We start from the raw sequence: 16,670 nt of genomic DNA, 5'->3' as shown, positions 1-16,670 counted from the left end.
CATTTAGGCATTTTAACTCAAGGGTTTAAGTTTTCAGCACACTCAATACAACTCCAAAGTATAACTGAATGCTTCAGACTAAGCCAAGAGCTTCATAACACAACAAGGTAACTGCTGCTCAGGATACAGAAACTTTTGATCTTTCTGTGAAAAGATAAAAAATGGGGGAAAGACTAGCATCTGGTAGAATCAATCAGTTTTCATTAAATCTTCTTTTATTAATTCAGAGGACATCTTTTTCCACACATACTGTAACTGAACAAGTGTCAGTGGTTAAAAGATTTATTAATGGTTTTGGTGTTTTTTTTCTTCTGCAAGAATCATTACATTCAGGCACTTAAAATTAGATTAAATGAACTGCTATAAATGCTTGGGCTGATCTTGTATCAGCAAAGGACAAGATAACATGTACTGATAAGTGTCTTTATTTCCAGACCTTCAGGATTTGACAGCTCTAGTAGATTTAAATGCTAACTCATACAATGAAAACACACCAGTAGCAAATGAAGTTGGGAGAGAAGCAACTCTGAGTGTAATGATCATATTCTGATCTCTTTTCTATTTTCCTATCAATTCCCAAACCAGCCCAAGCACAGCACCTCCCAGATGCCAGGAGAGCCAAGGCATGGTTCTGGAACTACCCCAGAAGCCTGAGCAGACACAGAGTTACACAGCCTACAGCTCTTACCCAGTAATGGTCCTTATGTCATGGTCTGCAATTTCTTATTCACATTCTTCAGCAGTCACAAAGCCACAAAACACCACCCTTTGTCCAGAGCAGCATTACTCTTCCCTCCCAGGAAAATAAAAATCAGCCTGCACTGACCCCAAGAGACAAGAGATTTTGAAGGTCACCACAGACCCTCTGGCTCACACACCTTCAACATCAGCAGAGCAGTATTAACTCCTCCTGAACAAAAAACTGCTGTGACCTTTCTGCCAAATGCACATTTCCACAAAGCAGCAAGCAGTGGTCAGAAATGCAGTTTTGTTTACATGCTTACACAGTTCCTTACACAGACTAGTCTCAATTTTATTAGTTGTTAAACCACCTCGATGTTTTCTTACCAATTATCAATAGCATGAGATTAAGATACAATGGGGAAGAACTCAGCATTGTTCATATGCAATTCAAATAAATAAATCCACTGTGAACTGTCTGGGGAGGGGGGAATGGGACACTTCAGTAACTTCAAAAGAGGACTCAAAGAAGAATACAGATGACTACACTTCTGCATTAAAAAACCCAAATAACAGTCACAATAAAAGACCTGACAACAACAAAAGTAGAGAGCAACAGGGTGACATCATTAAATTTTCCATTTTATTTGATTTCCTCTAGAAGCTACAAAAAAATATTTTCCATATGAAGAATACCTGTGGGATGCTTATCACCTGCATCGGTTATTTTATATTAGTGTTCATATTCCTTGAGTGTCCTTCATATGAAGGTCAGCAAATGCTTTACAAACATCTTTAATTTGCCTCAAAGAAAGCAAGAAAGAACACTGAGTCTCTGAAAACATTCTTTGTGTTTTCATGCTGGTACCATCCACGAGATGGTCAGGCTTTATCACCAGCAGCAGTCAGTCTGAGCCATGGAGAGCTGAGGCACAAGGAGAACTGGAAATTCAAAGGAATGCTGGGTCTGAGGCTCTCTCACAAAGCTGGTCTTGTTCTGCAGTCCTGCATATTCATCAGTTAATCCCCAGACAACTTGGATTTACAGTTATACTTTGTTGTATTCCTCAGATTCTGAGAGTAAAGCCTTTACTGCTGCTCTGATGGCTGTACTGCAAGTTACCCAGGCCACATTTCTGTGGTTGTGCCTGGCTTAGCTGCATGCAAACTCAATACAAAGCAAGGCAGTTATTAATTAGGTTTGATGATCACATTACGCAACTTAGAAAGGGAAAGTGATCACTGCCCTATTAATTACATATTTGAGCCATCCAGCATGAATTGTATGAGTTGTTCTTGCAGAGGGAAAAAATGAGTTAGACGAGGAAGAAGCAGGAGTGGGAAGCAGTGTTTTGGTTAAAACAGAGACACATCAATCATTTCCATCCTGAAATAGGCAAACAGCTAGGACATTAATACTTATCAAAGAAACGGGGAAAAAAACCCACTCATTAGCAAATAAAGGTGTTGCAAAGCATTAAATAATTCCCACCAGCTGACAAGGGGGCTGTGATTTATAATAGTGTGTTATTGATAGATCACTTCCCATAATTAGGAAAAGTGAGGCTGGTACTGCTTACAGCATTATTTTGATCAGAGCCTTGAAAACAAAAATACTGTTGAATAACAACAAACAATAGGCATAACAATATAAAAACACCTTATCATTGCTCTCAGGCTGCTTCAGATTTGGAAAAAAAATCCTAAAAAAAATTCAGTAAGAAAGGCAATTCTGTTTGGACACATAACCTTACCTCATAACAGCATCCTGGTGTGAATTATTACTATGATAACTCTGTGAATATCACAGATATAAAACATTCAAACTACGTAGCAAAAGTAAGTCTATCATGGTCAGAACCAAAGACTAATTATTTCTTATTTTTTAAGCAACAAGTTACTCCTCATATCTCTTCTCTTCCTGAAGTAAAAGAGTAACCTCAGTCTACTAAAATGTCAAATAAATTCAACCAATTTCTCTACTGGCACAAGTCAGCATATGGGGGAAATTCTCACCTGCCATGATAACTTTCCACAGTGCAAGGAAAAAACACATTGGCAATTTTCATTTAATTCATATTATCAGGTGTCAAAACCACTTTTATAGCCATAAGATAACAATAAAATAGTTGCAATACTCCTGGCTTGGACTTTTGTCAGAAAGCAACTTAAAGGTCAAAGGCGAAGAAACAGAGAGATGAAGATTCCAGGGATTCACAGCTGAGGAGGGAAGATACATTTCCAAAGAGAAGACATAACTGATGTTACCCATCCCTAATGTCCCAGACACTGCTTTAGGCGTGATCTCCAGGGAAAACAAACCCTGCCTAACAAGCAGTAGCTGGTGATTCTGCCTTTACTGTTGCTATTATTATAAGCATCCCTGTTTTTCAACATTTTTCCCCTCTCACTGTATTCCCTTACTTTTTTAAAACTATCATTGCAGACCTCAAAGACTCTCAAAAAAATTTCATGTCCCACCTTTTTCCTTCTCCAGTAAAGCACACATGGACTACTGAAATTACATTTTGGTACAAGCACTTTCTTCTTCATCACAGCTTTTCCAGTGCTTTTCCCTCCCATCATTATAATATCAAGGATAATTTCCACACAACCAGAATTTGCCATCCCTGTCATGGCTGGGCAAAAACCAACCCTGCAATAAGAAAAGTCAGTAATCTCCAGACAGACAACTGAGCAGTAATTCTGAGCAGTAATTAATAACTGCAGCAGTTGGAAGCAGAGAGGTAACCACTTGTTCCCCAGTCATTAAAAAAACCAACAAAAAACAAACTGGAACATTAATATAATTCTGAACAGCAAGGGCATTTTACCAGATATTTGCCCAAAATCACACAGAATTGTATTTTTCCAGACTGCCAGGCAAACAACATTAGTCACTGGCTATATAATACTTGGCACCTACAAAACATTTCTGTCCAAACAACTCAATGCACTTGAGACACACTTAGACTAGAAACTCTCCCAAGAAATAGGTTATGTGATATTATCCTCTTTTATCTACACGAAAAATGAGGCACAGTAAAAATCTGTGTCTCCTGTTCAAGGTTACAATAATTAGTAAGAAAAGCAGGAACAGAATCCAAGTGGCCCAGCTCTATTTTGTGTCCAGTGTACAAAACTCACCAGTCTGGGCCATTCATTCCTGCAGTGACCAGAATATAAATTCCTGGGGCTGATGTGCACAGGAAAGGAGCCCAGGGGTAGATTTCCCAATGCAGCTCCCTCTAGGAAGTTCTCATTCTGCTCTCACCAATAAGATTACACCAGAATCTCTGGATCTCCACAGAATAGGATGTCACAATATTATAATGCTGCATTTTTGTAGGAATAAAAGTTCTGAAAGGATGACATTTTGGCCACCTACCTAAAATACTCAAGAAGTGCCATCACAATAATCCAGTTTCATTGTCCATGCTACTGTAAAACCACAACAACTTCAGAATGTTTGAGTACACCCAAAATTCAAAATTAATGCTCCTTGGAATGAACACGTCCTTTTACAATCAAGATGAAGTATTTTTTTTTCCCTGTTCTGCAGTGTTTCTCTATTATCATGGTTAACATTTAATGTCATTTATTGTCATTAAACTCAGTATTTGTGTCTAATCAATACTAAGCTACCAAGTGCAGCTGTAACAAGTCTGGTCTTTCTCTACATGCCCTATTGATTGATTTTTTTTGAGCCCTACAATAAAAACAATTTATACAAATAATTTATCAGGGAACATATCAAAATAATTTAATTAAAAAAAACCTATCTATACCCTTTTTCTTCAGTCATGTGACAAAATCATTTTCACTCATTACTGGTAATCTTAACAGTTCAATTTTATATTTATGTAAAAACAAGAGGAAGCTATGAAGCAAAAAATTTAAATCCAAATATTTGTAGCCTATTTACACATGCAGATCAACAGTATTTTTTTTTTCATTTTGCACTTCCCAGCATACTATTTTCAAATAAATTTATGACAACTCCTGTCCAGCTTTGTTCAGTTAGAAAACTTATAATGCACAGATATTGTAAAGTTTATCCAAGTTCCCAAAATAATCCTTTCACAGATAAGTTAAATAATTTGATATAAATCCTATTTCCCCAGAAAGTTACAAAGTCAGAAAAGTTGATTTTTTTTGCTTTCTGCTTGAAGCAGTAGAAAACTCCCAAACACATGGTTATCACGTTTTGTAAGCAGCATCTCATGAAGATAAAACAATACCACCACCTACATACACGAGTTCAAGAAGAGTTGGAACTGGAATAAAGAACATGGATAACTATGCAACTCTGAAAACAGTAGGGGATATAACACTGTGCTTCAGTGAAGTTAAAAATCGAGGAAAAAGTTTAAAATAACATCACCTGTTCAAGACTACAATTGCTCTCAATTTCCCCACTTCTACTGCTGTTAATAAAATTATTTGAAGGTCTGAACAGAAACCCCTCACTGCAAAGGAAGGGGGAGAAGGAAAGATGACTTGCAGAAGACTATTTTTACTTGAGCAAGTGAACTCAGCTGATGCTGCTGTCACTCAGCAATGCAGGGGAGACTCAGTTTGCTGCTCTCCAAACACAACACAGCATTCCTTCACCAGCTGAAAGTAATTCTGGAACTTGGTTTGAGAGTTGATCCATCCTGCACACATCCTTCATCTAAATAAACAATAAACAAGCAAAAAAACCTCTACAGTGATTAAATCTCAAGTGTGGGGCACGAATTACTTAACAGCATCCCAGCAAGAGAGGGGAAACCTGAGCAAAAAAGCATTTTCTTGCTCAGTGGACATAAAATACACTGTTTTCTGTTCCACTGGAGCCAGTAGAAACCCCTTAACAGACACTGCCTCGGGCACCCACAGGGCGAGGACATGAACAGTCTACCAAGGGCAAAGGATGAGCAAGTACACACTGCAGGCCATAAATAACCTCACTGAAGCTGCAGAAACCCAAAGTTTATACCATTCAAAGAATGAACTGACACTCCTGGATTCCAAAAACCTGCTCTGACCATTAGCATTACTGTAGCTGGATCAAGTGATCACACCAGCACAAGCTTCACTGAACATTTCATGTGTGGGGAAGTATGATATTGGATTAATCACAGCACCAACAAGTATTTTCTCCCTCTACAAAACCTCTTTGTTACTCAGTATTGAGTAACAGGCAGTTGCTTAGTAAAGGAAGCTGATATTCATGAGCTGGTGGTCTCATTTCCTGCAGGAAACAAACAGCACTGGGAGCAGGGAAGGGTGGCACAAGGGCACCTAACGTAGAAGCATCCTGAAGAGCAGAGAATAGAGTTCTTGCAGTATCTACCACAAATATCAGGTCACATCTCTTTAAAAAAAAAACCAAAATCAAAACTTAATCAGTATTTCAGCCTAGAAAGTGACTTTCAAAAATTTCTTTAATCTAAGCTTAGCTGATGCCTTCTGCTCTGTGTTGATTTCCCTTGAATTCCAAGTGAAGCAGGCAGCTGGCAATGAGTGGTAAGGCAGAGCCTCTGCAGACCCAGTCCAAAATGCTCCAGGCACACACACACACCAACCAGGAGCCCTCCTGACTGCTGCTGTCATCTCAGATTTCACCTGCTCAGACACAGCAGTATATTACAAAAAGAAAAAATCAACTGTCAAGATGTACATAACTACTAAACCGAGAATTCAAGTGCAATGACTCAACAGAGACAATCCATAAGAAAAAAAACCCCTTACTGCTAGCTACAAACATCCTACCTTACCCATAATACTCTCTCTGCATTAACCTTGCAGAATGATAGCTCATTTTTACCTTATCTAATACTATATCTCCAGGATTACATTAGAGGGAACATATGGATCCTTCTGGGAAACAGCACTTCAATTGTAATAAAGATAACTTCTTTTCTTAAATAAAATTGAAGAGGAGGGGAAAAGAAATTTATCAACTAGACCTAAATACTGTTCCATGGCTACTACACGCCTCCATGCATCCCACAGGCAGCAAAGTAATTCACTTCCATGATTTCTACTCACACATAAAGTAAGTTAAAGCAAAGAAGAAAAACCACTTAGCTGTTACTTCCAATAAAATAAACTTAAACTTCCTGTGTTTTTCAGCTATGGCTTGGTGAGAGCTGTTAAACACCTGAAAAAGGAAAAGTTCCTTTACAGTTTTGTGTGTATGCAATTAATGCATTTGACAAGCTGTTGTGTTGCCAAACAGCTGCTTCCATTACACAGACAACTTTACCATCTGCAAAACTACTGGATAAATTACAGTAAGTAAATATCAGGAGAACAGGTGCTCATAAATAACAAGCGCTGCCAAGAGAACACAAAAGACAAAAAAAAAAAAAAAAAAAAGAAGTTTTCATTCTTCCCACTGGACTTTTTCTTACTCCTGAAGCAGGTAAACTTACAATCAGAAATGGAAGAAACGGTGCTGTGATTCGCAGGAGCAGTAAAAAATGTTCAGGGTGAGTATCTGTGAAATCACCATTAAATGCAACTCATCTCTACTGCACTCAGCCAAAGAGGTCAGTAAATTTGCACCAGAAAGTAGATCTTCTCCAAATACATAACAAAGCACAGCTACAAGTATTAATTATGGTAAATAAACCAAGCCAGTTAAGTGTCAGCTTAGTCTCATCTCCTGTATCACCACTCACACCTTAAACACAGTATTTTCCATTTATGTCTGTGACTACAATCTTCACTACATTTCATATCCAGCACTGTTATGTAACCCAAAAACTTGTCCATGCATCCAAGACCAGAAGAAAAGCAGGCATTTGCTGGACCCAACATCAAAACAAAGCTGTAAATAGAAACAAACAGCTATTCTAACACACAGTATCCTCATGAACCACAGGCCAGTTCTTTGATATACTGAATACTAATTTGCTTTTCATAGGTAGCCCAGTTATTACCATTAATTACCAGTTATTATTGTCCTAAAAGCGACTTAACAGTCTCCCCATGTCTTAAAAATAAGCAGAATGCATTGAGACATGCAGCACAGCCTGTGCACTCATTTTCCTTGTATTTCATGAATGTTCTTTTGGAATGGCACCACAGCCCCAGAAGTCTCCTCCGCTGGCAGCCATGGGGCCGTTCATGCCATCAGTAATGCATGAACAGTCAAAGGCAGAGGAAAATGCCCTTATCTCAACTCATCAAAAATACAAGCAGGCAAGCCACAAAGGGGTCACAAATTAAAAATTAAATGCAGGCAGACCTGAAGTGTATTGACAGACCATCACTTCCAAACCATCCCTGCGAAGCAGCTGGAAACAAGAGACCCATAATAAGAATCGAAGGCAACCAGAAGAAGTAATGAAATAACTCTTATTCCAGAAGTGTATTTAGCAATGAAGAATTAAGCAGGAACAGAAGGATCTCTGCTGGTAAAGCCAGCAGCTCACACCCTCACACAGGCAACACATTTCCTGCAAGTTAGCTAGTGTTTTTCTTTTATCTCTGTTGTCTCTGACTTTTGTTTCATAGCTAAAATAAAAGGTACTGCTTTTCTCTTGCAACATTTCATTGTGAATATGAGTGCACAGGATACTAAAACTTCCAGCTTTCTGAAATCAGAATCCAGGATTACAAAAAATTGCTCTTTAAAGCTCCATGACACTCTAAGTTAATAAAAAACTACATTAGAACAGCTCTGTAAAGCTATTTCATTACTGCCTGAGTTTACTCTGATAATGACATAAAGAAGTAATTAAATCCCCGAAGACTTAACTGCCTTACAAGTTTATAAGTTCTCCTACTTTTATTTTTGCTGAAAGTAGCAAATTAATTATTTTTCTTCAGTGCTAACAATCTGCTGCTAACAGCAAGGAACACAGGCAAACATTAAATACTTTCTCAATTACTAAATTTCCACTTAGAAATCTTTCCTGTCCCCCATTTTCCAATCATACTAAATTTCTCTCAGTGCCAAATTCTCCTGATTTAAAAATCATCAACACATACTTGTATTCTGACCCATTACTGTAGGAGTATTATTGTAGTATTCATATAAACATTATTGTAGTATCCTATCTTAAATCTGAGTGAAATTAGAATGGTTGGCTCAATATATAACAAGAATTTGCCTACGAAGTATTTCTGTACTCTCAAAGTTTTCCTGGCTCATGTATCATAATAAATAATTTAAAGTGGAACTGTTTCTTTTAATGCTCTAACTATTTTCAGATTTATTATTCCTGCTGTCTCACATAGGGGTTGTAAAATCTACAACTCCAGACACACTTACTACTAATAATTATTGTAACAGAAATTAATCCATCTTTTATATTTTTTAACAGCTTGCAGTATTTCAAACATAATTTTAAGAAAGCTTTTAAATACTTACTCATCTTCATACTTCTATAAAAAGTAACAGGCATGCTCAAAAAAACAGGATGGGAACCTGAAATATAACAGTGCTCAGAGGCCAGCAGTAATTGCGATGCCACATTTACTTATTTAAGAAAATTAGGTGAGAAAATGATTATTTTTGACCCACAAGTAGATTGCTCAGAGTAGAAAAGGAAACATACCTATCCAAATCCTACATATATTCAACACAGAGGTTTATGAAACTGAATTATGCTGTTGAGAAAGAAGTTTCTTTCAGCAAAAACAATTAATTTTTTTATATGTAAAAGACTGCATTAATATTATCTGCCTTTTTCCTTTACACTATTCACAATTCAGTCCCAGATACATGGTATGAAAACAGGAGGGATGTCAAAGCTCCTGAATACAAAGCTGCTTTTGAGCCCATGCTTTTTGGAGAAAATGGTAGGGGAAAGGCTTCAAGATTTCTGATGATGACAACTTCCCTACAGGACTCTTTCCTAGAAATAGGTTGGAGATGATATAAGGCTGTTGATTCTCTGTTCTAATATCCCACTACAGTGTTTACTGCCAGATGCAGGGACACAACATACTTTTAATTTATGTCTACGTAAGATGCTAAATGTGGAAATGCTTGGGAGTTAATACCCCCTTTGAGATCAAGAGCACACCTTGGTATCACAGAAAAGTCTCCCCTTAATTAAAACATCATTTTATCCTTGAAAGCAAGTTTAGGTACATATTATGCTCCTCAATTCCAATAAAAAGTCAGCCCTTTTGACAGCCCCAAACAGTCAGGTGTCTGCTGTACGGCTAATGCAATATGCAATGGGATTACACAAGTAAATCACACAGATGTATTTTGTTACCTTGTTTGACCATTTGTAGGCCTGGAGAAGTTGGCTGTAGAGGGGGGTTTTGTCCTGCACAGGGTCAAGGCTCAGGAGCCCACTGTTGTGTAGGGGGTGGTTCTCTGAGGGTTTCCCAACAAGGTTGCTCAGACGCTCCAGTTCCCTGGAAGAAAGCAGAAGGGAATTTTTTAGAGTCAGATCTGGGAACTGCAGATGTTAATCCTCCAGGGACAGCAGCATGCACCAAGTCTATTTTAGTAGCTAAGTGAGTTTTAAATACATCCCAAATTTGATTTAAAACATAATCCCTCTTATTACTGAAGCAATTTGAAGCAGTCTGTTGGTTGTTAAGCTCAGCTCTTCTTCAGAGAGAAAGTACAAGTCAAGAGTCTTTGAAAATAACCTGGAAAGAGTCAGACTATGGCAGGTCCCGTTCACAGCCCAGGGCACTTCCTAAGCAAAGCAGCTCCTCAGAAACCACAAAATTCTGACTTCAGCACTGCCAGCAATACTAAAAGTACTTTTTTTAACTACTGAGAAAGCAGATGCTTCATAATTTCATTAGAGAACTCCAAATGAACATTGTCCTCATATAAACATACACAAGAACTAGCATTAGTCCTAAGCCTGGAGATAGTCCTGCAAAGGCTGTGACTATTCTAATCAAGTATTGGCCTTCCAGGTTCTCAGGACAAGGAAAGATCTTCTGATTTTCATGACTAATTTGTGTATCTGTAGTGTAAAATACTCAACTGAAGCATAATAATCACCATTTTCCCATGAAAAGGTCCCTCACTGTGAAATGATCTCTCATGGCTTCATATCTCATTTGTCAAACACAACATTTAATCATAACAAAAGTTAAGCAATTTTTCAAACTTGCATTAATCAACTGTAGAAGAAAGATGGTCACTTTGCACAGATATAAAAAGCAGTGAAAAGTGACATGACTAATCAAGTGCTTTGCCTTCTGACTACTCAGTGCTACACCCAAGTCTGAACTTCAGAACTTCCACTAAATTAAATCTAGCACTCAAAAGGCAGCTTATGAAAACATCTGTAAAGAAAAATCCAAAATACCTCAATTTACATTTAAGACAGGTTACAAAAATAAACTCCCAACAATCAGGGAACTGACAGTTAAAAGGCTTACAGACTTCACTACCATAAAATTCTCCTTTATTAATCATCATTCCTTGAAGTTTCCATGGCCTACATTCTTTCCAAGCCTCTGGTGCTGTGAACACTTGCAAATCTGCTTAATATTCCTTGACAAAAGAATACAATAAAACAAGTGTGACTAGGCATAATAACTGGGGATTTTCTGAACAGAGACACCAGTCAATATTTTCACTATGTAAAAATTCACTGGTTATATTAACCTCCGCACACCTTGGAGCATTCCCTTGCTACCTGAATAGGCCAGTTCATGGAATACCCTGAGGTGGAAGGGACCCACAAGGATCCAAGTCCAGCTCTTCAGTAGTTACCTTTTATTGTCTGGGAATGAGATTTTGGGGTTATACCAGATTACTCCTTAGGAGGCCACAGAGCCAGGCTAGGATAACCAAAGGAAAAGCTCAGCTTCCATGGAGGGAACTGTGAGGCCTCATCAACTTGAAAACTAAAAACTAAAGGGATACAACACCTACCCCTAAAGCTGGGTACAGCACCATTCATGAGAGGGGTTATCCACCAGCTTCCCCAACAGAAGAGAAGTGGGTAACAAATTATATCATCCAGCTAGAAATCAGCAAGGCCTTTTAATCAACAAGAAAGAAATTCTCGTACACAAGACCCTGAAGCAGACGATGTTCTGGGAAGGGATGGTTAAGTACCTGTGGACATCCCTGGCCAGTGCTGATGGCTCCCAGGGGGATACAGCCAAACCCAGCAACCCAGTGGTGGGATCAATACAGTCAATCATTGAGTCAGTTAGGCTGGAAAACACCTTTGTGATCGTTAAGTCCAACCATAAACCTCACATGGCCAAGTCCACCACTAAACCATGTCCCCAAGTGAACACCAAGTACTCAATTCATGTATCTGTGTAGGGGTTTTCAATTTAAATACACAAAATAGCTGAATTAAACTGTGTGCCAGCCTCTCTCTTCTGCCCTTAACTTTCCTCCACGTCTTCAGCCTCAGCAGTTTGTCTCTACTTACACAAAAAGCACCTGCTGGTACTAAGCAACTCCACTTACCTGGGATAACTTTCCAGCCTGACAGGTTTTGGTAATAAAAAAATCATTCTTCAACCCCTTACATGCTATGGAATAGCCTGCATCTAGGAGGTGCTTTAATTTTTAACAAAAATCTTCAAAATATAGAGATAAATCTCTCTGCAGCCAAACACCTTCACCTTGTCAACGCAATCCCACCGAGAGGTCCTTCGTGAAAACAAAACTAGAACAAAAACCAGGTGAATATTACGAGCACGTTCAACCCTTTGGAGACTCTGAAGCAGAACACCACGAAGGGGTAACACGCATGGTGTTGTGGGGTGAGTGGAATAAAACGGAGCGTTTTCGCATTTATTCGCCTAAAACTTTCCCCTGGAGTGAAGACGGCTGAGAGGAGCCAGGACACCCCGGGACCCCCTCCCTGCCCACCGGGGAACCCCCGCCGGGGCCGCTGCTCACCCCAGGTCGCGGCTGACGGAGTGCAGGCTCTCCTGGAAGGCGGCCACGAAACCCTTCTCGCGGCCCTCCAGGGTCTCCTTGTTGCGCATCCCATCCTTGAGGCAGTCGAAGACCCTGGTGACGCTGGAGCGCAGAGCCTGGATGGCGGCGATGGCCTGGGAAAACGCCTCCAGGTTCACGCCGGGGCTCAGCGCCCCGTCCGCCATCTTGGCCGGCGCCACAGGCCCCACCGCGCCGCCGCGATGCATGCTGGGAAATGTAGTCCGGGCGTGTGGGGAGGAGTGTGGCTCGCCACCAAACTATTTTTTTTGAAACTTTTATCTTCTTTTCCTGGGCCACTTACGTCAATAATCACGGATTCGGCAAGGTGGGAAGAGACCTGTGAAATCATGGGATTAACTCAGGAGAGCATGGTGCTAATAACACCAAGGTTGTGGGTTGATGTGTGGGTCATTTACTTGAGAGTTGGACTTGATTCTTGTGTGTCCCTTTCAGCTCGGAATATTCTGTATGTATGAACTGATGTAAATCAGCACTTCTGACCATCCACCCAGCACTACTACCATAATCCCTAAATCACATCGCCCAGTGCCATGTCCAGATGCCTGGAATCACAAAATTACAGAATCATAAAATCAGAGAATATCCTTAGTTGGAAGGGACCCAAGGATCATTAAGTCCTGCGTGAGCTCTCCAACAATCCCACCATGACCCCTGTTATCCAAACATTCCTGGAGCTCTGGCAGCCTCGGGGCCATGCCCATGCCCGGAGGAGCCTGTTCAGTGCCCCACCATCCTCTGGGGCAAAAACCTTTCCCCAAATCAAATTGTTGGGGGTTAGGTGTCCTTCTTTTAGTTCTGGCTCACCTGTGGAATTTTTACCCATTAGTTGCAGGGAAAACCTGACTGCAGGTACTTGGTGGGTGCATGAGAAACACAAGGTTCGGCCGGGCCCAGGAGGGAAGGGGACAGGAAAAAGGGATGGTGGGGACAGTTTTGCAGCTTCTTCAGCTTCAGAGAAGGACTTTGCTGGGAGCTGTTGCTGTGGAGAGATGGGAATTTGCCATCACCCAGACGGAGCTGCTGCTTCTTCTTCTCCTTCTTACCTCTTCATTGGTGGGCCTCGCACCCCCTGTCCTGCCGGGACGTGTGGCAGTGCCAGCCACCACCGTGGAGCTGCTGATCCACCTCAGCCACCAGCCTGGGATAGCTGCTCATTCCTCTGCTGATACACCTCAGCCACCAGCCTGAGATCTCAGCTCATCCCTGCTGTTCCACCTCAGCCACCAGCCTGAGATCTTAGCTCATCCCTGCTGTTCCACCTCAGCCACCGGCCCAGGATCTCAGCTCACCCCTGCTGTTCCAGCCAACTGTTCCTCAGAGCCCTGCAGGAGCACTGGGACTGACTGCCCAAGGGGGTTTGTGAAGCAAAGCCTCTCCTCCATCCCTTCCCGTCTCAGCCGAGAAAGCTGTCACAGGGTCCCTGGTTCTGTTTTGTTGTCAACGCTGCAGTTATTGTTTTTTGTTTGCCTGGTTATACTAGTAAAGAACTGTTATTCCTATCCCCAGATCTCTGCCTGAGAGCCCCTTGATTTCAAAATTATTCAGGGGGTATGTCTATATTTTCATTCTAAGGGAGGCTCCTGCCCTCCCTAGCAGACACCTGTCTTCCAAAACTGAGACAACCAATCTAAAGCTCCCCTGATACAGCTCCACATCATTCCTTCAGGTCTTGTCACTGGCCACCAAAGAGAAGCAATCAGTGCCTGCACCTCCATTTCACCTCTAGTGGAAGCAGCAGACCACAATGAGGTCTTTATAGAGTTTATCCTCTCCCTTTCTTGTTCTGTGGATCTGTAGGGTGTTTCCCAGGCACAGAACCAGAAATAAAGGCATTTGGAATGGGAAGCAAGGACCCCAGTCCTGCTGCAATAACTGCACTGAGCTTGATGCAGGCAAGAGCACTTCCATCATCCTCATGCTCCTGGGATGTGCAGGTCCCATACTATGGTTCCTGTCTTGGTGATGGAGCCACCTGGTGCAGTGAAAGGTGTCCCTGCCCAGGGTGAAATGAGATGACCTCTAAGGCCCCTTCTAACCCAAACCAGCCTGTGGTTCTGTGTTTCTATATTTCACTTGTGATTACTGCTGAAGCAAGGCTCTCATTACCCAACCTTTCCAAAGCACAGCAAGGTTCAGGAGTGCTTTCACAGCACTAAACAATATTGGTTTGATTTTGTAGGAGCTTCTTATATTTCCTATGCCCCTGCCAGCTCTTTTTACCCTCAGAGTGCAGCTAAAATAAATAGAGCTAAAGTAAATGAAGCACTGCATAGGCCAATAGTCACTCCACACAGAGTAAACTGCAGCACAGGAATGGGTCTTTTGTTTTCTCAGCTTCTAAAGTAAACAACAACCCCTTTTGTAAAGTTATTATTTAAAATCAGTAAGCAAAATCCACACAGACCCTTTAGCCATGGGTGATCTTTTTTTTTTGGTATGTAAAATGGAAATGAGTATGACAAGGAACAGCCGAGGTGTCAGTGGCCAAGTGAAGCGAAGCTTCACCCTCCACTCAGTGACACTTTTCTGTCTGTCAAGTGATGGATCCTGAAAATTGTATCCAATCAATTAAATGTTCTCAGAACACCATGTGAGGTATTGGAAAGTGAAACCCTATTACTTAGCATGAAAAATGAGAAAATGGAAGCTCTGTGGTTCCTCTTGTCTTGAGTTTAGGGATGCTGTTCTATCCGAGCACTGGGGTAAAGCAAACCTGGAAGCAATATGGGCTGAAGCAGTGGAGTTCAGCCTACACAGCCAGTGAAATACATAGCAGTGTGCTTCAAAGAATCAGCAATGGACTGAGCACACTCAGTAAGGCAAATAGGAACAAGGTAGGAATAGTTCTTTTTGTTAAAAAATAGTGAATCAAAGAAAAGCAGCCTGAGGCAGAAAGGACTATCTCAGCCAGACCAGCAACCTAAACTGTTTATGGATCTGTAATGCTAGTTATTTCAAACATAAAATACCTTTCTTTGCACTAAAATAGATTGGTCAAGAAGGTATTGTGTTATAAGGGAATACTTGCAGGCTGAGATATCATTCCTGCATGAAATTATTTTTTTTCTTCCCACTACAAAGTTCAGACTCTTGGTGCACGTTGCAGATGTCTGTAACTTACTTTATGTGTTATCACTTGGAAATGTATAATTCTTTTCCATTTAATAGTTACTATTTTAAAACATATATTTTTGCATGTCAGTATGGCACTTATTTTTATTATCTCCAAGAGCCCTGTCACTGTGGTGCCCAAATGCAAGGAGTTCTGATTTCACATCCTACTTGGAACAGTAGAAAAGGTTTGACAGTTGTTTTGCTATTTTTAAACAAATGACAAAACAATGGCCTAAAAACAATCCCATAAATATATAAGGAATCATTCGGAACTTGCCCCTATAGAACAAAGTGCACCACATAGCTTTGCCTTAGAAACTCAAAGGAGAGCATTCATAATTTTTTGCTCCAGGGATCTGCTTTTTCTTGCATAAATGAGGAGCCAAGTCCTCCTGAACAGACAACAGGCAATTCAGAGCACTCAGAGCTCCACTGTCTCCGTGGGGAGTTAAGGCAGGCACTGCTTCAACACCTACAGATAATGGCTGAAGAAGAGAGCAGGAGCTCCTTTTCCTCTTGTTATTCCTCCTCCTGTTTTGCCACATCTAGAAGGAAAAGGCTGCATCATTTTGTGTGCTCATTTGTAGGGCATTGCCGTGCCGATGTTGCTCGTTTCTTTTAAGCAAAATTCCTTAACTGGCAGCTTGCCCAAGCCAAGGCAGTATGTTCACTTCATCTTCATTATAGGTGCATTGTAAGGGAGCATTATGGAGAGAAAATATGTGGAACCAGGATATCTCCAAGGTACCGATAAAAATCTTCTTGCCTTAAAATCATTAATAAAACATAAAAGCAAGAATCCAGTTGATGTTTGGAACATCCAAAAATCTTATTATCTGACAGCTGTTGAGTGGTCTCCTGCAAAATTATCTGATATGGACAGGTTTCCACACCTGAGCAGGCAGCAGAGCTGCTGTCTTTTATCCTCTCCACCAGAAGCTCAAGGACCTGATGATCTTCCACC

At 40.7% G+C, this 16,670-nt stretch overlaps 1 protein-coding gene across 4 annotated transcripts in view; it reads right to left on the bottom strand.

Moving 5' to 3' along the window:
• The window catches only part of MED27 (mediator complex subunit 27), an 83,588-nt gene extending 70,798 nt beyond the window's left edge, over positions 1 to 12,790 (bottom strand). For 3 of the 4 annotated variants that reach the window (XR_004499699.1, XM_015644789.1, XM_033518582.1), the window contains exons 1-2: positions 12,530 to 12,790; positions 9,906 to 10,050 (exon numbers count right to left, since the gene is read on the bottom strand). Coding sequence is in view for 3 of the 4 variants with exons in the window: in XM_015644789.1 (XP_015500275.1) it covers positions 9,906 to 10,050; positions 12,530 to 12,777 (393 nt within the window). In the remaining variant the exon portion in view is untranslated. The remainder of the gene's footprint in view (positions 1 to 9,905; positions 10,051 to 12,529) is intronic. The other variant, XM_015644788.2, reaches the window with a different exon arrangement.
• Positions 12,791 to 16,670: the final 3,880 nt, after the last annotated feature.

Source organism: Parus major, chromosome 17 (genome assembly GCF_001522545.3).
Source record: "Parus major isolate Abel chromosome 17, Parus_major1.1, whole genome shotgun sequence".
NCBI classification, from domain to species: Eukaryota; Metazoa; Chordata; class Aves; order Passeriformes; family Paridae; genus Parus; species Parus major.
Note: the sequence above shows the minus strand (reverse complement) of the source record. Positions and strands in the feature narration are given on the sequence as shown.